Source organism: Schistocerca cancellata, chromosome 2 (genome assembly GCF_023864275.1).
Source record: "Schistocerca cancellata isolate TAMUIC-IGC-003103 chromosome 2, iqSchCanc2.1, whole genome shotgun sequence".
Taxonomy (NCBI): domain Eukaryota; kingdom Metazoa; phylum Arthropoda; class Insecta; order Orthoptera; family Acrididae; genus Schistocerca; species Schistocerca cancellata.
This window is the reverse complement of record NC_064627.1, coordinates 538,311,940-538,334,868: the sequence shown is the minus strand read 5'-3', so window position 1 is coordinate 538,334,868 and position 22,929 is coordinate 538,311,940. Positions and strand designations below refer to the sequence as shown.

At 43.9% G+C, this 22,929-nt stretch overlaps 1 protein-coding gene across 1 annotated transcript in view; it reads right to left on the bottom strand.

Annotated features, from left to right (window-relative positions):
• Positions 1 to 14,720: 14,720 nt before the first annotated feature.
• Positions 14,721 to 22,929, bottom strand: part of LOC126156009 (toll-like receptor 2) — a 170,982-nt gene continuing 162,773 nt past the window's right edge. Inside the window, exon 7 of the mRNA XM_049916271.1 lies at positions 14,721 to 16,126. Within this exon, the coding sequence (XP_049772228.1) occupies positions 15,872 to 16,126 (255 nt within the window). The 3' untranslated portion in view covers positions 14,721 to 15,871. The remainder of the gene's footprint in view (positions 16,127 to 22,929) is intronic.

The window sequence follows — 22,929 nt, the reverse complement described above, 5'->3', positions numbered from 1 at the left end:
GACGAATAGGAACAAATACCGCTTTGAGCGCATTAGAACGAAGTGGAAAGCCTTCCCCCAAGGTTCAACCTTCCAGTAACAGTGGCAGGAGGTGACACATGGCTGCTGCCTTCGGGATGATAATTAAGTGGGGAATTGTGGGCATGTAATGAAAACAACTGCTTCATGTTACTTAAAACCGCCGTGTACTAAAATATGGAACTACTTTTCTGTAAGAAACTCACGTTTCTAATCTGTGACTACTGTGGTACAATATTTACTGGTGCGGGCAGTAGGTACATATTATGTTAGGGGAACAGTGAACTTTGAATGAAAGAATATTGAGCAGACTTGCCATTATATTAATAGAGGTTTAATAAAATAACTGTACTGTTTTAAAAGTTTAAGTTAAATAATTTATTTCGTTACCAATATGAGGAAGCATTCTGTTACACATAATCTATGATATATTTCCACATTTTTTATTACTATGAGTAATTTGCATTATATATTAACATTTCCTTTCTTTTCTTTTCTAGGTAAGTTATGTTGATAATACTCACACAAAAGCTGTGAACTGGCCTCATCCCTACTAAATGTGCGAGAGTTAAAAACGTCAAAGGTAAGACTGGTACTTGCATGCCACAACACAGATTCTACTGAACCGCAGAAGGCCACTACAAAATGTTTGTGGTCAAGCAGCAGTGAACCACAACCACTTCCTTACCGATGCCGACAGGACCTCTTCAAACCTACACGAAGTTATTCTCTTGATTTGCATTATCAGCTGATTTAATGTGTTCCTCGAAGCATGAAGTTTTGAAGCTCACACACTGATTAATACAGGAGGACCCTTTCGCCAACAGCAATCTGTCCGATAAAGCGGAAAACGTGATTCTTCTGAGAAGATGACTTGTCGCCACTCATTGGACGGCCAGTTGCAGTATTGTCGTGAAATTTCCAGCCTCCGACGCCGATGAACAGTCACAACAACGCAGCAACGTTCACTGAACAGTCGTTGACGAGGCACTGTTGGTAGCCCCTTGGTAAAAAAATAAGGCTTCAAATGGCTCTGAGCACTATGGGACTTAACACCTGAGGTCATCAGTCCCCTAGAACTAACTAACATAAGGACATCACACACATCTATGCCCGAGGCAGGATTCGAACCTGCGACCGTAGCGGTCACGCGGTTCCAGACTAAAGCGCATAGAACCACTCGGCCACACCGTCCCATGCTTCATCTGGGCGGTGTGTTGCTCAACACTTGCACGTCTTTCCGCCCGCACACTTCTCCACAGCCGTCGTTGACCACTGTCATCTATGCCCCGGGGTGCATCGCAGTTGCCTCGGCCCCAGTTCTGGATAGCGTCATATGCCAGACACGGTATAGTTTAACCTCGGCGGCACGCGAATAATTTATAAACATGCCCCGAAAGCTAATGATTATCCCCTTTTGGACGTCAAATAAATCGCTCCGTTTCCGCATTGCGAGAACGACTGCACTTTTTCCGCGTCCTCTCCTCTCCCCGACATGCTTTGCACACCTTCCGTTGCTAGTACTGCCACCTACTGTCTATTGGCTGACGTCGAAAATAGGCGATGGTCACACCAGATATTACAAGCATTAAATAGCAAAATAGCAACGGCAGCTAGTTTCTGTGACATGTCCAACGTATTTCAATGTGTGAATCATAGTATACTCCTAGATAAATTGATGTTTTATGGAATTGGTGGTATAGCCAACTAATGGATCATGCCATATCCAACCAAAAGAATGCAGAAAGCTGTATTTAGTAGTAATTCAACCAACAGAATCCGCAGGAATAATTCTGGCAGGGAAGAAATCACGTAGGAGGCTCCCCTAGGCTTAATCTTAGGTCCACTACTGTCTCTCATATATGTAACTGATCTACTGTCTAACGTACAACAAGCACAATTAGTTCTTTTTGCAGATGACAGCAGTATTGTAATCACTCCCAGTACACAAACAGAAATGGAAGAAATGGTGAACAAAGTTCTCAGAAGTATCATTGACTGGTTTCCTGCGAATAGTCTCATCTGGAATTTCACAAAGACACATCATTTCAGTTTTGCACCTCTAGGGGTAACACTTAAGTGTAACACATAATGATGAAATAATACATAGGGTGGAAACTTCAAAATTCTTAGGTATCCATATTGATGAGAATTTAAATTGGAAAAAACACATTTTGGAACTCCTAAAACAACTCAGTTCAGCCACATTTACACTTAGAATCGTAGCAAATTTTGGGGAGAGAGAAATCAATAAGTTGACATATTTTGCTTATTTTCATTCTTAACGCTATATGGAATAATGTTCTGGGGTAACTTATCTTTAAGAAAGAAGATCTCCATTGCCCAAAGACGTGCTGTAATAATAATATGTGGCGCTCATCCGCAATCATCTTGTAGACATCTGTTTAAGGAGTTGGGCATTCTGACTACTGCTTCACAGTATATTTAGTCCCTCATGAAGTTTGTTGTAAATAACCCACTATAGTTCAAAAGGAACAATGAGGTACATAATTACAATACCAGAAGAAAAAATGACATTCATTAAAGTTGTCTTTGGCACAGAAAGGGGTGCACAACCTGCAACAAAAATTTTTGACCACTTATCCAGTGATATAAAATGTCTAACAGAAAGCGAGGTAAAATTTGAAAATAAACTGAAAAAGTTTCTCCTTGACAACTCCTTCTATTCCGTAGAAGAATTTCTAGTTTGTAATGTATAAAATAATTTCTGTGTTTGTAATGTGTAACAGGTGGTGGGTAGGAATTTCTAACTCCATCCGTACATCTTCCTTTGATTCCGGGAAAAAATCATAATAATATGGTGATGTTTAGAGTACAAATAGATCTACAAATTAATTTGCAATATGAATGTAAAATGATTCGTTCCACCTCATGACGATTTATCGTGCAAAATGATCCATAGAACATGGAAGTAAGTAACTAACATTAATGTGACTGGACCATGTATTTCTCATGCTGGTACGCGACTTGAATATTATTTACCGTGGGCACAAATGTAAAAAGAGCACATTGTTCAAAGTATTAAGATTCTGTCCAATAAAATGATACCTACAGTTTGTGCAGTAAACCCAAAACCTAATTTGAAAGGCTTATTGTTGTTGTGTAACAACACGTATCTGCGCGCTGCTAGTTAAAATGTCAATTCTCTTCAAAAAAACAGATTCAGTAAACAATAAAGTATTACGATACACACGTTCTCAAATAAAGACGTTTTTCTCTTTCTTATAAGCTGTTCAGTAAATGTATGTGGTTACCACTGTTGTTATATGACTGAAGAGTAACCATGAAAACAATAATAGTACGCTTGCATAATTCTACAAAATTTCGCAGGATTCGTCAGTTCTTTTTAGTAAAGCGCTCTGCAGTAGTAGCCAGATGGGGAAAATAAAACGGATGGGAAAACATTGATGAAACTGACGCGGAAATGAGCCTGGAGACCTACTCACCGCAGAAAATGCTGGAAACCGTGATTTCGATGCAGGAATTAGTTACTGTCACATGTCTGCCCTTGTGCATTTCTCGTATGCTCTGTACGGAATACATTACCGTGTCATTCCGTTTTTGAGTGAGTGAGATGAGTTTAGTGGCCAGTTGAATGCAACATAAAATGGTGCTCACGACAAAAGAGCGTGAGTTCGTTGTCATTCGAGGAAAACATGTGTGGAAGTGTTCGCACGTGAGGTTAAGTTTGGAGATGTTTTGGTAAATGCTCCAGTAAAGTCTGCAGTGCAAAACGAAATGGGAGAATTGCGCTAAACGGACTCTGCAATGAACAAAAATCGTAGCTGTCAGAAACGGGTCCGTAAATCAGAAAATATAGCTAGAGTGAAGAGATGCCTGAAGTAAAATCCGAAGAAATTTCAATATAGTTTATCTGTACAACTGTAAATTAAGAGATCGTCGTGTGGAAACGTTATCAAAAACGATCTACATCTGCATCCTTACAAATTTGCTATTTTACGTGACTTATAGAAACGAAACTTTCGCGTTTCATGCTAGATGGACCTGGCAGCAGCGTAACCTGCGGTAATAGTTTGGAGACCAAACGATTTGAGTTATAGACAAGCTATTGTTATCCTGTATAGCAGGTTAGGATTTTAACTCAGAAGCGAGGTTTTTCCTCCAAAACTAAAACAAGCAGTCATATAATTACACAAAAAATATCGACTGCCCCGTCAGTTCTGCTTTTCACAAATATACACTATGTGATCAAAGGAATCCGGACACCTGGCTGAAAATGACTTACAAGTTCGTGGCGTGGTAATGCTGGAATTCAGTATGGTGTTGGCCCACCCTTAGCCTTGATGACAGCTTCAACTCTCGCAGGTATACGTTCAACCAAGTGCTGGGTGGTTTCCTGGGCAATGGCAGCCCATTCTTCACGGAGTGCTGCACTGAGGAGAGGTATCGATGTCGTTCAGTGATGCGTGGCACGAAGTCGGCGTTCCAAAACATCCCAAAGGTGTTTTATAGGATTCAGGTCAGGACTCTGTGCGGGCCAGTCCTTTACAGGGATGTTATTGTCGTGTAACCACTCCGCACAGGACGTGCATTGTGAACAGGTGCTCGATCGTGTTGAAAGATGCAGTCGCCATCCCCGAATTGTTCTTCAACAGTGTGAAGCAAGAAGGTGCTTAAAACATCAGTGTAGGCCTGTGCTGTGATAGTGCCACGCAAAACAACAAGGTGTGCAAGCCCCCTCCATGAAAAACACGACCACACCATAACACCACCGCCTCCGAATTTTACTGCTGGCACTACACACGCTGGCAGATGACGTTCACTGGACATTCGCCATACCCACACACTACCGTCGGATCACCAGATTTTGTACCGTGATTCGTCACTCCACACAACGTTTTTCCACTGTTCAATCGTCCAATGTTTACGCTTCTTATACCAAGCGAGGTGTCGTTTGGCATTTACCGGTTTGATGTATGGCTTATAAGCCGCCGCTCGACCATGAAAAAGTTTTCTCACTTCCCGCCTAACTGTCATAGCACTTGCAGTGGATCCTGATACAGTTTGGAATTCCTGTGTGATGGCTTGAATAGATGTCTGCCTATTACACATTACGACCCTTTTCAACTGTCGGCGGTCTATGTCAGTCAACAGACGTGGTAGGCCTGTGCGTTTTTGTGCTGTACGTGTCTCTTCACGTTTCCACTTCACTATCAAATCGGAAACAGTGGACCTAGGGATGTTTAGGAGTGTGGAAATCTGGCGTACAGATGTATGACACAAGTGACACCCAGTCACCTGACCACGTTCGAAGTCCGTGAGTTCCGCGGAGCGCCCCATTCTGCTCTCTCACGATGTCTAATGACTACTGAGGTCCCTGATATGGAGTACCTGGCAGTAGGTGGCAGCATAATGCACCTAATATGAAAAACATTTGTTTTTGGCGATGTCCGGATACTTTTGATCACATAGTGTATAACACTTTATGTGCTGGAGAGCTCCCGTGCACTCTCGTGGCATCTGAATTTAGATAGTACGATACAATATTACGCTAGAAACACATTTCTTGTTTGCTCATGATTGAAATGAAAAAGTCTACGTGCTTAATTCTGTACAATTGATGCGTTAGATCGTCAAAATCCCGAGCTGGCTGCAGAACCCAGCCCATAATGCTCCAAACACTCTCAGTTGGGGAGAGATCCGATGACCTAGCTGCCCAAGACAGGATTTGGCAAGCACGAAGACAACAAACAGTAGAGACTCCCGTCGTCTTCGCCCTGGCTTCTCATTGACTGGAGTAGAAATCAATGATGAGTGCCGCCCCGGACAGCAGTGGTATAACAACCTGCTTTTCGCTCACCATACGGCCTGGCGACCAGGAGTGATGGTCTGTGGTGCCATTGCTTTGAATAGCAGGACCCCTTTGGTTGTCATTCACGGCACAGCGGTACGTCGACGATATTCTACGCCCCGTTTTGTTGCCCTACATGGCAAACCATCATGAGCTTACATTTTAGCAAGATAATGCCCGCCGGCACACGGTGAGTGTTTCTATTGCTTTTCTTCGCCTTTCCTAGCCCCATCTTGGCCAGTGAGGTCGTGGATCCTCCTGCTGTTGGGAACATTTGTAGCAGTATGGCCAGGGCCGTGCAACCAGCTCGGTATTTTGACGATCTAACTGCTCAATTGGACGTAATTTTGCACGATATATCTGAGGAGGACATCCAACAATCAATGTCAAGCCGAATAATTGCTTGTATAAGGGACAAAGGTAGACCAAAGCATTATTTTCCTGCTCAATTTGTGAAACTCATTCTCTTGAATAAATCATCCTATTTTTTTTTAATATATCATGAAACGCTTTCCGGCCAAATGTTCTTTTAACCTAGGGAACAGGTGATGGTCACTGGGCGCCAAGTCAGGACTATAATTTGAGTGGGTGATTATGTTCCACTGAAACTGTTGCAGAACAGCAACGGTTTTCTGAGTGATGTGTGGGCGAGCGTTGTCAGGAGAATGTGTACGCCCTTGCTCAACATTCCTCTTCTCCGGTTGTGAATTGCCCGTTTGAGTTTTTTCAGAGTCTCACAGTACCTGTTAGTGTTAATTGTGGTCCCAGCGATTCAGCTCCGACGACGAGATGAAAGAAGAGGTTAATAACTTTCTGAACAGCATGGCGGCGAGCTAGTATGACATGGGCGTACAAAAACTGCAACAGCGCCTGCAGAAATGCATCCACAGAAATGGTTATTGTTTCGGAAAATAGCTAAATGTTCAAGCTGTAAACTGATGTAAACCATTGTAGAAATAAACAGGTCTATGTACTTATGAAAAAAAATAGGAGACCTTACTTTTGTGATTATCCTCGTAACTTACTTTTTGAAATCCTCTCGGAGACGCCAATATACACAACAGTTTCGAAAATAGTTCCGCAGACAACATGACTTTTTACAATAATTTCGATAATCGCAGCAGCTGACTTAACACAAAAAGTTAATGGTTAGAACTAAAATCCAGCCAGATGACGAAGTGCGCCTCGCGGTTATTGGTAATTAATGACAATGAGGATGACCTAAAAAGAGGGCGAAACTGGGTGCAAAACAAGTGATCTAAACGGTGTTTTACTTTCAGCTCAATGGAGGTGGTCACAGTGCACTGACATCACTACGTCTTCACTAATGAAAGTGTATCATGTCTAGGAAAAGAGAGATGTGTGTAAAAATAGTGTTGTGGATGCTAACGAAAAAGACGGACTGTTAAAGTTATGTTCGGTAGGTTACACAGAAAAAGTATTACAGAGTACATTACGTGTGAACAGAATTACATGATCAACAGAAACACGCGGATGTACCGATCGAAAGTTTACCATATCAGTTAAACCAAGTCAGAAGTTCGAAAATCGAGGGATCAAGATATGGTGGCTAAATGTTGATGTTGGTGCAGTCGTTAGAGGTGTTGGAGTGTGAAGGTATCAGAGGTCGTTTTGAGAGGATGACAAGCGTAAAGCTGAAATACTAAACACCTTTTTCCAAAGCTGTTTCACAGAGGAAGACCGCACTGCAGTTCCTTCTCTAAATCCTCGCACCAACGAAAAAATGGCTGACATTGAAATAAGTGTCCAAGGAATAGAAAAACAACTGGAATCACTCAACAGAGGAAAGTCCACTGGACCTGACGGGATACCAATTCGATTCTACACAGAGTACGCGAAAGAACTTGCCCCCCTTCTAACAGCCGTGTACCGCAAGTCTCTAGAGGAACAGAAGGTTCCAAATGATTGGAAAAGAGCACAGGTAGTCCCAGTCTTCAAGAAGGGTCGTCGAGCAGATGCGCAAAACTATAGACCTATCTCTCTGACGTCGATCTGTTGTAGAATTTTAGAACATGTCTTTTGCTCGAGTATCATGTCGTTTTTGGAAACTCAGAATCTACTATGTAGGAATCAACATGGATTCCGGAAACAGCGATCGTGTGAAACCCAACTCGCATTATTTGTTCATGAAACCCAGAAAATATTAGATACAGGCTCCCAGGTAGATGCCATTTTCCTTGACTTCCGGAAGGCGTTCGATACAGTTCCGCACTGTCGTCTGATAAACAAAGTAAGAGCCTACGGAATATCAGACCAGCTGTGTGGCTGGATTGAAGAGTTTTTAGCAAACAGAACACAGCATGTTGTTCTCAATGGAGAGACATCTACAGACGTTAAAGTAACCTCTGGCGTGCCACAGGGGAGTGTTATGGGACCATTGCTTTTCACAATATATATAAATGACCTAGTAGATAGTGTCGGAAGTTCCATGCGGCTTTTCGCGGATGATGCTGTAGTATACAGAGAAGTTGCAGCATTAGAAAATTGTAGCGAAATGCAGGAAGATCTGCAGCGGATAGGCACTTGGTGCAGGGAGTGGCAACTGACCCTTAACATAGACAAATGTAATGTATTGCGAATACATAGAAAGAAGGATCCCTTATTGTATGATTATATGATAGCGGAACAAACACTGGTAGCAGTTACTTCTGTAAAATATCTGGGAGTATGCGTGCGGAACGATTTGAAGTGGAATGATCATATAAAATTAATTGTTGGTAAGGCGGGTACCAGGTTGAGATTCATTGGGAGAGTCCTTAGAAAATGTAGTCCATCAACAAAGGAGGTGGCTTACAAAACACTCGTTCGACCTATACTTGAGTATTGCTCATCAGTGTGGGATCCGTACCAGATCGGGTTGACGGAGGAGATAGAGAAGATCCAAAGAAGAGCGGCGCGTTTCGTCACAGGGTTATTTGGTAACCGTGATAGCGTTACGGAGATGTTTAACAAACTCAAGTGGCAGACTCTGCAAGAGAGGCGCTCTGCATCGCGGTGTAGCTTGCTCGCCAGGTTTCGAGAGGGTGCGTTTCTGGATGAGGTATCGAATATATTGCTTCCCCCTACTTATACCTCCCGAGGAGATCACGAATGTAAAATTAGAGAGATTAGAGCGCGCACAGAGGCTTTCAGACAGTCGTTCTTCCCGCGAACCATACGCGACTGGAACAGGAAAGGGAGATAATGACAGTGGCACGTAAAGTGCCCTCCGCCACACACCGTTGGGTGGCTTGCGGAGTATAAATGTAGATGTAGATGTAGATGTAGATGTAGATGAGTGCATGACTAAGAAGTCAGTACGGAGTTCACCCAAAGTCTGAGGGCTTTCCAGTCCTCCGTAACGGACGTACACCAGAACCATAACGTGAAACCCAGACACTAGTCATTCACTTTCTGTGCTTTCACAGAGAGTAGGGCACTACCACTTGGCAAATTTTTTTTGTAAAACTTGGAAAAAACGACACGGAAACATATGAAATTTTGTGACAAGCCAGCGAAAGAAACGCTCTGTCCTCTTCATAAATTCTTTCGATGACACAACGTCTTCTGGGGAAAAAAGGTGATGCCTAAGACGATCAACGTCCGGATGCTCTTTAACGCACTTCTTAGTTTCGTAAGGATCATTCTTTCATTCGCTGTGTAAGATGAACGTTGTTTTCGTACCTCTTATAATTGATTCTACGATCGATTAATTTAACTTGGTATCATATTATGTCTTTCACCTGTGTTCATTGCTGTGGAGTAATATCGATACCCAAAGGAAGTGTCAGCTTAACCTGCGTTTTATTTTTAATTTTTTAGTGTCCCTTCGGATCAGCAAATCCCAGTTGTGTGTCGGTTCACTGTAGTGCATGAGTATGTATGTTTAGCTGAGTTCTTCTTATGTCTGCTCTGCCCTGGTGAGGGAACGCAGGGAGGTACCGTTACGTTTCGTAACACAATAGCGAAATTTACAGGCGAGGAGTTTCATTGGTCCGTCCGATTCCTCGGGAGAAGTTTCTAGAAGTTCCTGTTAGCTTTCTCTCGGCAGAAGGGCGCCAAAGAAGATGTATTCCTATGAGCTCTTCTCGGGATCTGATAGGCCTGTACTGTCGCGCAGAAAAGCGTACGGTTTGTTCTTTCAGAACTACTTTGTCCCAGAATAGTCCATCCTGTTATTAACTGCGGATGCTTTAATTAGCGGAGCTTCAACTCCCTTAGTTTGTTTCGTACATGCTCTGGAGTTTTATTTGCTAAAATATCAGTGTTCGCTTTCGTGTCTCATATTTTCCTTTAACGGAGCGAGTCTCGTATTTGCCTGGTTAACATCCCCTCCAACATTGTCCCCATTCCATCCGTGCACACAGTACACCCCATGCCGATTTTTCTCCCACTTCGTTTCATTCAGTTGTGAATGTGTACGGGACAATTAAATGAACTCACTTTACGTTCGTTTACTGTCAAAGTCCATGTCAACTGGACATGAAAATGTAAATAAACGCTTTATTTTGCAATGCTCCTTTAAAATTACCAGTTTCCCAGTACTAATGCGTATAGTTGGACTAAGATCTGGCCGGCCGGGGTAGCCGAGTGGTTCTAGTTGCTACAGTCTGGAACCGCGAGACCGCTACGGTCGCAGGTTCGAATCCTGCCGCGGGCATGGGTGTGCGTGACGTCCTTAGGTTAGTTAGGTTTAAGTAGTTCTAAGTTCTAAGGGACTGATGACCTCAGATGTTAAGTCCCATAGTGCTCAGAGACATTTGAACCATTTCTTTTTTTTTTTTTTTATTAAGATCTCTCTATTATCAATCAGGGCTTAAACACTTCATTGTCTGTAGATGCAACTTGGTACGGCCATTGCACTTAGCTTTGACGAAGGATTTAAAATTATAACAGAATGGTTGGGATGCCTGATGAGGGAAGATATTGATATACTCACATAGGACAGGAACGATTACCTGCTAACTCTGCTCAAGTTTTCCCACTGATTATCCCCAGACATCTACGACAATCTGTACTACTGTCAATCGTAATAAAGCTAGTACCTTTCACCTGCTTCCCTTTTATCTAACACCACACATGTTCACAGATATGGGTGTATTGCAACACGTTTTTGAGCAGTGTTGATGACAGCTTGAGCCATAATACCAGGACAGTTCTTTGAGGAATTGTGTCGAGAACAGGCAATGTCAGCTAATGATGTTAATTGAATGGAACCTGTAGTGACGTAATAAGTGTAACTTAATACAGGTGTGGTGATTTGTACTAATATTAACGTTAGGTGACAGCTTATGTCCATGAAACAATAATTGGCGAGCGGACACAGCTGCTCGATTGCGTGAAAACTGGGATGAATAATCTATAAGTTACACGTTAATAATAGTCATCAAATGTTCAACTTATTTAAGCCCCGGTAACACTGCAAGTGCGTTGCTAGAACACTTTCTAAGCGCGAAGTAGCTTCACACATTCCAGTCTGTAAGTTCAAAACACCGTGGTCAAATGTTTGTCTCAATGTGAATATTCAGAAATAAATCAAAGTCTATACGTGATAGCCCATGCTGCTGCAAAGGCTAAGACTTACCTGTAAATCGTGACCAGTTCTATACTAGTAACAGCGCCAAACAAAGAACTGTGTGCGGTGACTATCGATAGCGGGAATCGTAAGATCGACCGCGATTCTGACGTGTGTTAGCGTACTCGAAGCCAATGACTGTTGTGCTTTCTGTAGACTATATCAAATGGCACATCACCATGTTGACATCCGAACGAGTGAGTATATGGTGGTCCATCCAACGTTATGCCCAAAATGTCAGTTTTCTTATTATTTATATAATGCATGCTCAGATTGCCTATTGAAAGATATACACCATGTTTCAATATTCTTTTAACAAATTTCTTTTGTGTTGTGTTATTGGCTTATTTATTTGTTTATGTCGATCTTACTGTCTTGAAAGGAGGATATATGATGAACATCAACAAAAGCAAAACGAGGATAATGGAATGTAGTCGAATTAAGTCGGGTGATGCTGAGGGAATTAGATTAGGAAATGAGACACTTAAAGTAGTAAAGGAGTTTTGCTTTTTGGGGAGCAAAATAACTGATGATGGTTGAAGTAGAGAAGATATAAAATGTAGACTGGCAATGGCAAGGAAAGCGTTTCTGAAGAAGAGAAATTTGTTAACATCGAGTATAGATGTGTCAGGAAGTCGTTCCTGAAAGTATTTGTATGGAGTGTACCCATGTATGGAAGTGGAAATGGAAATGTCGTGTGGCTAGGGCCTCCCGTCGGGTAGACCGTTCGCCTGGTGCAGGTCTTTCGATTTGACGCCGGGATGAAATGATGATGATTAGGACAACACAACACCCAGTCCCTGAGCGGAGAAAATTTCCGACCCAGCCGGGAATCGAACCCGGGCCCTTAGGATTGACAGTCTGTCACGCTGACCACTCAGCTACCGGGGCGGACATGTATGGACGTGAAACATGGACAATAAATAGTTCGGACAGGAGGAGAATAGAAGCTTTCGAAATGTGGTGCTACAGAAGATGCTGAAGATTAGATGGGTAGATCACATAACTAATGAGGAGGTATTGAATAGAATTGGGGAGGAGTTTGTGGCACAACTTGACGAGAAGAAGGGATCGGTTGGTAGGACATGTTCTGAGGCATAAAGGGATCACAAATTTAGCATTGGAGGGCAGCGTGGAGGGTAAAAATCGTAGAGGGAGACCAAGAGATGAATACACTAAGCAGATTCAGAAGGATGTAGGTTGCAGTAGGTACTGGGAGATGAAGAAACTTGCACAGGATAGGGTTGCATGGAGAGCTGCATCAAACCAGTCTCAGGACTGAAGACCACAACAACAACAACTGTTGATGAATGTGTGGAAGGCATACGTGTGCTGTCTTAAAGTTTTGGTTGAGAGGTAAGTAATCTGTTGATGTCTTCACCGGCCGGTGTGGCCATGCGGTTCTAGGCGCTTCAGTCCGGAACCGCGCGACCGCTACGGTCGCAGGTTCGAATCCTGCCTCGGGCATGGGTGTGTGTGATGTCCTTAGGTTAGTTAGGTTTAAGTAGTTGTAAGTTCTATGGGACTGATGACCTCAGATGTTAAGTCCCATAGTGCTCAGAGACATTTGAACCATTTTTGTTGATGTTTTCCCGCATCGATCGACGCATGCGCTATATTAAGATAGGCATTTTTACGAAGAAGTGCTTGATTAGTTCGTAACCGTGAGTATTGCCTGGAAATACACCTGTTACAGAAGTAATATAGCTTGACTTTTGTTTTAAAACATTAAAATACATAACCAGATTACACAACGTGAAGCTAACAGGTGCATTTCATCGGCACTCAGACTCGCAAAGTTCCGCTAACCAACACTCGTTACACTGTTCTGTTCTATCTGATTCGTACAAACTCTTATGGATGGCCTCTGTTCTTTTAACTGCGCCAGTGAGCATTTTATTTTACATAACTTAAGCTATAGAACTAATAGTATATCAAAATACACGAAAATAAGCACATTGATGTGTTAATAAGCCAACGGCCTTACCGCAGTGGCAACACCGGTTTCTGTCAGATCACCGAAGTCAAGCGCTGTCGGACCTGGCTAGCACCATGATGGGTGACAGTTTGGTCTGCCGAGCGCTGTTGGCGAGCGGGGTGCACTGAGCCGTTGTGAGGCAAATGGAGGAGCTACTTGAATGAGAAGCAGCGGTTCCAGTCGTAAAAACTGACAACGACTGGGAGAGTAGTGTGCCGACCAGATGCCCCTACATGACTGTATCCAGTGACGCCTATAGGCTGAGGATGACACGGCGGTCGGTCGCCAGTACCGTTGGCTCTTCCGAGACCTGTCCGGACGGAGTTTAGTTTAGATGTGCTTATAAAAATGGTGTCAACAACATAATTTTACTACACCAAATGATGTAACTTCTACGTGTTCTCATTCAACGTGATTTTTTTGGACTGTAAAAGAAACTTGTGTAAAACTGACAGCAGATATACTGAAAAGATTCTTCCTTACCTTTTCTATAGTGCCTGTAATTAAATATGTTCCATAAATGTGTAATTATCTTAAGAAAAGGTGACTCGATAAATATGAAGCTGTGTTCTTACTAGTATGTGCTAATCTTATCAATTGCTGCAGCGTGTATTTGTGTCTCTGTACTTAATTGGTTGTAAATTAATTATTCAATCTCATTACCCTTGTGCCACTTCCGACGGCTAATTTAGTTACTGTATCGTAGACATCTCAATACGATTCGATAGCGCTCAAGGAGCGTCATTCATTGTCACAGTGGTGGTCGGTGTCAATTTTAGTTTGACAGAAATTAATTTTGTAGCTCAACTCAACTAGTCCGGTAGTGACTGCTGTTATTATTAAGTCCAAAGACTGTCTTAATGCAGCTCTCCATGACAGTATGTCCTATGCAGTGTCTTCGGTTCTGCCTAACTACTGCAACCTATCTGCGGTCACCTGAGCTTCCTACTGTGTTCATGCCTTGGTCTCACTCTACAATTCACCCCTATCTTCTATCTTCCGTCTTCCACCCCCACCCCCACCCCCCTTGTCAATCCACTCCTAACAAGCGCACATACGTACTCACTCACTCTTCCCTCTTCCCCCCAGTGCCAAATTAACAATTCCTCGATGCTACTGGATATATCCTGATACATTGTACCTAACTTTAGTCAAGTGGCACCATAAAGCTCTTTAACACTCTACATCACATACCTGTTCTAACAATTTTCCGTAAGAGCATATTCACAGAAATAACACTATGTACGTGTATTTTAGAAAATCCAACAACATGGGTGATCATTCGGACACTGCAGCTTCGATCTGAGGCCTTATAATACTAAGTAAGTAACTTTATTGAAATTAAAAAAAAACAATAACCACAAAAAAACCATCGCAGAGATGTTGTCTGTAGCGGTGGACAATGCTGTGGATTGGAGGATTGTATCCCGATACAGCACTGTCCTCACGAGTGATGACAGGCGTCCGAAAGTTGGTACATGATGGCAGGCCAAAATACCTTCACAGCGAAGCCTGTAATATGCAATAAACACAACTGAAACACACAACACAGAGTGATTCATCAATCCTCAGAGAGATGAAAAAGTACTGTGATGTGGTTTGCCGTCGCTGCGGGAACAGCCACCACTGCGTCGTTGTGTCGCTCTTCCATTGCATCAGTGAACCTATACACGAGGTGCACATCAGCCAATGCTTCATCAGCAAACCTGTCCACAGTACTGCTGTTTATCACTGGTAACGCTGTTGGAAAATAAAATCTTAGACGGAACCGAGCAGTACTGAGTACAAGCTCGAGTTTGAAAGGGCATCACGGTTGTCAGAATCAGGTACCGTGACCGAATACAAATAAGATACACAGCGCACATCTTCGACATTGCACTGTTGTGCACTATTTCAGATACAAAGCTATTTGGGCAAGAAACCGAACGAAATGCAATAACTTTAACGAGCCGTCAGAGACCTTGGGCTCCTTCTACCAAAATACTCATGAGGTATCCACGAACAGTAACGGCGAAGTTCTGGTTCACCCTGTATATGCGGAGCGTGCACGAGTTGTAGGAGTAGGAAGAGAATGGAGCCCTAAGGCATGAGGTGAAGAATAGTTGTTGGTCATAACAGATGTAATGCAGTAAGGCAGATATAGGAAACTGTAAGTGGAAATATTTGGAGCTTGAAAGTGAGACCAGAATAATATACATGATCGTAGGCTTTCTTGACATCAAAGGATACAAAGGTAATGTATTTGCAGTAGTTACGTTGATGGGAGAGGAGGTGCATGGCGCAAAGGCTTTTTTCATCGGCAGATAAATCGAGACGGAAGGGATAGATTCTGGTTGGAATGTGTTTGTGGAAAATCATTTGTTTTTTTGACTTGGGTGCTGAATACTGTCTGTGGCTGTGATCTGACTGCAAGTTTGATTGTGACCACAACCGCTGCCGTCCAGATGGCTCTGGCAGTGAGGTGCTGTCAGCAGCGGCTGACGTCAGAGCAGGTGAAGCAGCTGGCCCCCAGCGCCCTCTTGAGTCTGCGAAACGCCTGCTCCTCGTACTGGACGTCGCCCGCCTGGTGCCACTCCACGTAAGTGCGGGTGTCCATGAGGAAGCGCAGGTGCCGCGGCAGCGCCGAACGTTCCAGAGGTTCCAGCTCCAGCAGGATGATGAACTCGCGCTGCGACGGGTCCAGCGTCCGGTGGTTCGCCAAATCCATCTCCCACAGGCACCACTGCAACAGCCGGCGTGCGCGTGGCTCACGTTGTTACAGATCACTCAGCTCTGGTCAGTAAGTCTACAAAATCAGTCAAGGCATCGGGACACATGCTGGCGGCAGCTTCGAGCGACCTGCTGAGGAGGAAGATATGCTTTGGATAGTTTCCTGATTAGCTCCTTAGGATCACTGCACAGTGTGGCGATTTGTCTGGAAAACCAGGAAATTCTGGAAGTCTAAAGGGAACTTAACTTACTGGAAAATTTTGAGGAATCTTAGATAACTCTGAACGGCTCAGGAAATTCTAAGAGACCTGAGGTAAGTTGTCATTTTGTTACAATTTACTCTTAGATTCTGCTTCCAAAGCTATCGATTATCGACTTGTATAATAAAAGATGAAAGAGAGCATTGAACTTATGTAACGTTGGTTAGCGATCAAGGCTACCTCTGGCGTGCTCTTCGACATCGGGGATCTTTGTTATCATGTTCGCTCACCATTTCGTGATTATGAGTGCGATGGAGTAAGTATTTCTAATGTAGCTGTAAATTTGTCCTTCACACAAAACAAATGTAAATCCCTTGTTTGCACCAGACTGTGTTATAGATAAGTATTCAATATACCGGGTGATCAAAAAGTCAGTATAAATTTGAAAACGTAAGAAACCACGGAATAATGTAGATACAGAGGTAAAAATTGACACACATGCTTGGAATGACATGGGGTTTTGTTAGAACCAACCCATGTTGCTAGACACGTGAAAGATCTCTTGCGCGCATCGTTTGGTGATGATCGTGTGCTCAGCCGCCACTTTCGTCATGCTTGGCCTCCCAGGTCCCCAGACCTCAGTCCGTGTGATTATTGGCTTTGGGGTTACCTGAAGTCGCAAGTGTATCGTGATCGACCGACATCTCTAGGGATGCTGAAAGACAACATCCGACGCCAATACCTCACCATAAATCCGGACATGCTTTACAGTGCTGTTCACAACATTATTCCTCGACTACAGCTATTGTTGAGGAATGATGGTGGACATATTGAGCATTTCCTATAAACAACATCATCTTTGCTTTGTCTTACTTTGTTATGCTAATTATTGCTATTCTGATCAGATGAAGCTCTATCTGTCGGACATTTTTTGAACTTTTGTATTTTTTTGGTTCTAATAAAACCCCATGTCATTCCAAGCATGTGTGTCAATTTGTACCTCTCTATCTACATTATTCCGTGATTTATTCCGTTTTCAAATTTATACTGACTTTTTGATCACCCGTTACATGCTTCAGTTCTTTTTTGCTAGTTTCCGTTGACAGTAGTACTTTCCGCGCTTTCTCACTGCGTCATGCTTCAAATCAACAGTCGCCGTAGTGAGAAGAGCGTTGCGTCCTTGTTATCAAAATTTATTGATATTAAATTTCAATGATAACAGTTAGAATTGCGTTCCTGAGGAGATTTCTCGTATATTTGAAGTTATCGCAGGATGGCATGGCACGCCAAGGAACGGTGACAGACGACGGCAACGAAAGAATTTGCAGCGGCAGCAATGCCTTGTAACTTACGAAAGTTTTGCTGAAACGGTAAATCCTAACTGAACTAGGAATGATCAGTAATAAATAACATGTCTACTAGAAAAATTTCATTTGCGCCCATAAAATATAGTAAACTGGAACCTGCTCTCCCATAGAACAAAAATTGGTTCAGGGAAATTTGGAATTTCAAGCATAAAAATCTGAAAATCACAGGGAAATATTTTTATGAGACAAAATCACGACTTTGTCACGAAGAAAAGAAAAAAATGCTATTATTACACTCGTACGTCAGCTAGACACATCAACTAGTCACATTACTGATATGTACGGCTTTGCTGACGCAAAGAGACAAAAGTGTCTGGTAGTAGTATTCATACGGATACGATGTGGTTCATTGCTCCATAAACGTAATGTAACGAATCTACGGAATGGCAACTCGTTCTAGGGTTGAAGCTGGACAGTAAACAGCTTTAGGTATCATTGCTCGTTGGAAAACAGGAAACTCCAATTTATTAACTGTTGAGTTGCAGGCAGCACGTGACGTTCTAGGAATACGGGGACAGTGACGCTGACAAATAACCACCCTCCGTTCGTATGGGCGGCCAAATACAAATCATCTACAGTCAGCTGTGTAAACAGCAACAGGGTCTGCAGATTGCTTAATCCTTCCTCTGTTGGTGGCATTTATGGATAAAGGGCCACGAGGACACATCTAAAACGTCACAGAAGCACCTCCGTTTGAACTTCACCCTCCATACCCTGCATTTTTTTTACTTTTTTATTTTTGCTTTGGACAGCAATGACCATATAGCCAGCAGTAGTTACAACAGAGCCATGTTAAAGTAACTAAAAATTTCACTGCAGAACACTAATGAGACTCTGACGTTCTAACATAAGTTCGTAAAATCAAATAAAACCTAACGGGACGAACATCATACAGGCAGCAGTAGCTACAATAGTGCGAAGTTAACGGAATTATAAAACTCGCAATAAAACAATGACTAAAGCTTGACGTGCATAGGTACGTTCTGTTCGTAAAATGAAAACACAAAGTTACGACCCCAGTTTCCGAACCGGCCTGGTTTCATGTGAGGAAATCCACTGCAACGTATAATCTGAAGCTGGACGCCGGCATCTTTTAAACAGTCCGCGAGCTAAGTCTATTAATTGTATGGCCGCGAGGTGACCGCCGTTATAGTGCAGGGATATGTGCCACTCACCGTTCCATAAGCATCTTTCTAAATTGTAGATTTGAGATCCGTATAAGGGATTGGCGTTGGGCCTAATTGTCCTTCCGTAATGCTCCTCTCGACTAGATGGTCAACAATTTCATCATGGGGAATACCGTTGTGTCCTTTTACCAGAGGAAGCGGACGTCTGTGCTCAATGTCCGCACGTCTGCTATGGACGCCAAGATATCCGGAACATATTCGTTAGTCTTTTATCAAATACTGGATGTTGCAGATTCTGCAACGCGCTTTGGGAGGCCCGTGGGGAGCAGTACGAGTTCGTACGTCTGTTTTGTACCGTAATAAATGGCTTCCCTGATGACCAGTGACTCCGCCGTAGAGACAAACGATTCAGACAAAAGTGCAAACAATTGGCAGAAGCCACAACCGCCTCAGTTTTAGAGCCATCCTTATGGATGCAAGCGTAATATGGCCAATGTCGGATAAGGAAATACTCTAGGTCGAGACTGACGTTCGCCCCGTTCTGAAATCGGACGGCAAGAACGACGCAAGGGCTGGATTGGAGGAAATACCAAACGAAGAGGGAAAGGAAGAGATTTTTGTGTTTTGTAAAATTAGTGGTAAAAGATGTCGCCATTTCTTATAGCTGCGGACTAGTAAGGGAGTTCGGTTCGCTTTTCTTCTATTAGGTACCTGTGTGAGCCCCCAGAATTGAACCACAGCCTTGAGGGCGGCACAACCCGATATCGAAGACCGACTAAAGAGAAAAGTCACTCTACTGGTTAAAAGCCTCTTTGGAGCTTCGGTGCACGTGAAGCCTCGCATCTACATCTACATCTACATACAAACTCTGCAATCCACCATACGGTGCGTGGCGGAGGGTACCTCGTACCACAACTAGCATCTTCTCTCCCTGTTCCACTCCCAAACAGAACGAGGGAAAAATGACTGCTTATATGCCTCTGTACGAGCCATAATCTCTCTTATCTTATCTTTGGGGTCTTTCCGCGAAATGTAAGTTGGCGGCAGTAAAATTGTACTGCAGTCGGCCTCAAATGCTGGTTCTCTAAATTTCCTCAGTAGCGATTCACGAAAAGAACGCCTCCTTTCCTCTAGAGACTCCCACCCGAGTTCCTGAAGCATTTCCGCAACACTCGCGTGATGATCAAACCTACCAGTAACAAATCTAACAGCCCGCCTCTGAATTGCTTCTATGTCCTTCCTCAATCCGACCTGACAGAGATCCCAAACGCTCGAGCAGTACTCAAGAATAGGTCGTATTAGTGTTGTATAAGCGATCCCCTTTACAGATGAACCACATCTTCCCAAAATTCCACCAATGAACCGAAGACGACTATCCGCCTTCCCCACAACTGCCATTACATGCTTGTCCCACTTCATATCGTTCTCAAATGTTACGCCCAAATATTTAATCGACGTGACTGTGTCAAGCGCTACACTACTAATGGAGTATTCAAACATTACGGGATTCTTTTTCCTATTCATCTGCATTAATTTACATTTATCTATATTTAGAGTTAGCTGCCATTCTTTACACCAATCGCAAATTCTGTCCAAGTCATCTTGTATCCTCCTACCGTCACTCAACGACGACACCTTACCGTACACCACAGCATCATTATCAAACAGCCGCACATTGCTATCCACCCTATCCAAAGGATCATTTATGTAGATAGAAAACAACAGCGCACCCACCACACTTCCCTGGGGCACTCCAGATTATACCCTCACCTCCGATGAACTCTCACCATCGAGGACAACGTACTGGGTTCTATTACTGGGTTCTGCTCGGGCCCTGCTGAAGGAGCAGCCACCTGCCCACTGACAGGATGAACGGGCAAGCCCTGCCGGCCAACCTCCAATGCCCTCCGCCTCGAGCGACGCGAACGCGTTGCAGTCCGCCACTCGCCCTGAGGTGAGGGCGGCCCCTACGCGGCGGGTACACTAGAAGGTGCCTCGGCGGCTGAGTCAGCGGACGCAGCAAGCGACACCTGGGGTGTCTCAAGCGACGCGCCAGACCCTCCGCCGTCGCTGCACCTCGAGGCAGCAGCCTGAAGGCGGCTGACCGTGGCCAACAGCACGCTCAGCTGCTCGCGAACCGCGGCCAGCTCCTCCTGCTCCGGCACACAGCACGCACACACCCTATCCATCCTACTGCTGATATCTAACGACTCCGCGAGTTTATACTTTACAGCTATCAATAAGCAATATTACTCCTCTCAAATACGAGAATACGCAAGGATTTTATGTAATTAAATATGCAAGCGCACAAACACTCGGAAAGAAATTAAGAATCAAACTACAAAACAAATATGAAAGCTAAATGTGGTGTCAATGCCAGACACCACACTTGCTAGGTGGTAGCCTTTAAATCGGCCGCGGTCCGCTAGTATACGTCGGACCCGCGTGTCGCCACTGTCAGTGATTGCAGACCGAGCGCCGCCACACGGCAGGTCTAGAGAGACGTCCTAGCACTCGCCCCAGTTGTACAGACGACTTTGCTAGCGAAGCTACACTGACAAATACGCTCTCATTTGCCGAGACGATAGTTAGCATAGCCTTCAGCTACGTCATTTGCTACGACCTAGCAAGGCGCCATGACCTATTTATGTTGAGATTATATATTGTATCAACAAGAGCGATGTTCTCCAATTATGGATTAAAGTTAAGTATTACATCAACTCCGTACTTTATTTATTAGACTCAACTCCTTCAATCTGTTCCAGACCTCACGCCAGTCAGCGTGACCTTAAACGCGTGCTATTCGGCTACAAGTCATAGTGGATTGGCTGTCGGGTCAGTCCACTACACTAAATATGCTACTCGCTACTGCACTACTGCTTCACTGATACTTCACCAGCGGCTGCTCAAGGCATCACTTGAAAAGAAACAAAATCTCGACCCATCCAACCGCACTATATGCCTCCACTGGGCTACTGTCCGGTCTCTGTGCTGTTCGGCCGACTTCAGAGGTGCAACTTAATGTGAACTGTGAGAACGACATTTTGAGAGGTACCTGTTTCTAATTGTCCGTTACATGCAGTTCAGTTCGGAATGTTCGTCCGGAAACCGGCTGAGATGGAACTGCTTTCTCCAACAGCAGCGATCCCTGTGGGATTTGAAACTGCTGTCGTTGGCAAGACGTGTCACTCTTTTCTGGTTCCTCTGGTAATGATCTTTTTGCGACTACTGTTCTAATGCCGTGTTAGATGGCTGCGATTGGTACATCATTCCTTGTAGACATGTGCTCGCGGCTGTGAGAAATGAAGAGTTCTGACAACTTCATTCACGGTTTCGTCATGGGCACGTCAAAATATGATAAATTCTGTCACGTCCCCGAGTGGAAACAACTTAATGCGCTGATTCCTTACAGCCAACTGGCGTCCAACACCACTCCACTCACACTATTTACGCCAGCGGTGGGTGGTCATATAACCATCCTGTGCCAGTTTTACACCGCCAACAGCCCTAGAGGGAGACCAGTGTTCCCTTTTGAGGGGTGACTGTTTCACCACTGGATGGGCTCCACTATACAATGAAACACAATGTTAATTTCACAGTAATATTTACCCGTGGTCTAGGGGTAGCGTCTTTGATTCATAATCAAAAACGTCTTCGGTCCCGGGTTCGATCCCCGCCACTGCCTAAATTTTGATAAATAATCAGCATTGGCGGCCGAAGACTTCCGGCATAAGAAGTCAGCCTCATTCTGCCAACGGCCTTGTCAAAGAGGGCGGAGGAGCGGATAGAGGTTCAGGGCACTCTCTTGTCCTAGGGGTGGGAAATTGTCCCTAAAGGCGGAAGAATCAGCAATGATCAACGACATGAGGATGCAGAAGGCAATGGAAACCACTGCATTAAAGACACGTAACGTGTATCCACAGGACATGTGGCCTGTATTTGAAGAAAGTGTCATGATGATCTTTCCATTGGCAAAAGATTCCGGAATAGTCTCCCATTCGGATCTCCGGGAGGGGACTGCCAAGGGGGAGGTTACCATGAGAAAAAGATTGAGTAATCAACGAAAGGATAACGTTCTACGAGTCGGGGCGTGGAATGTCAGAAGCTTGAACGTGGTAGGGA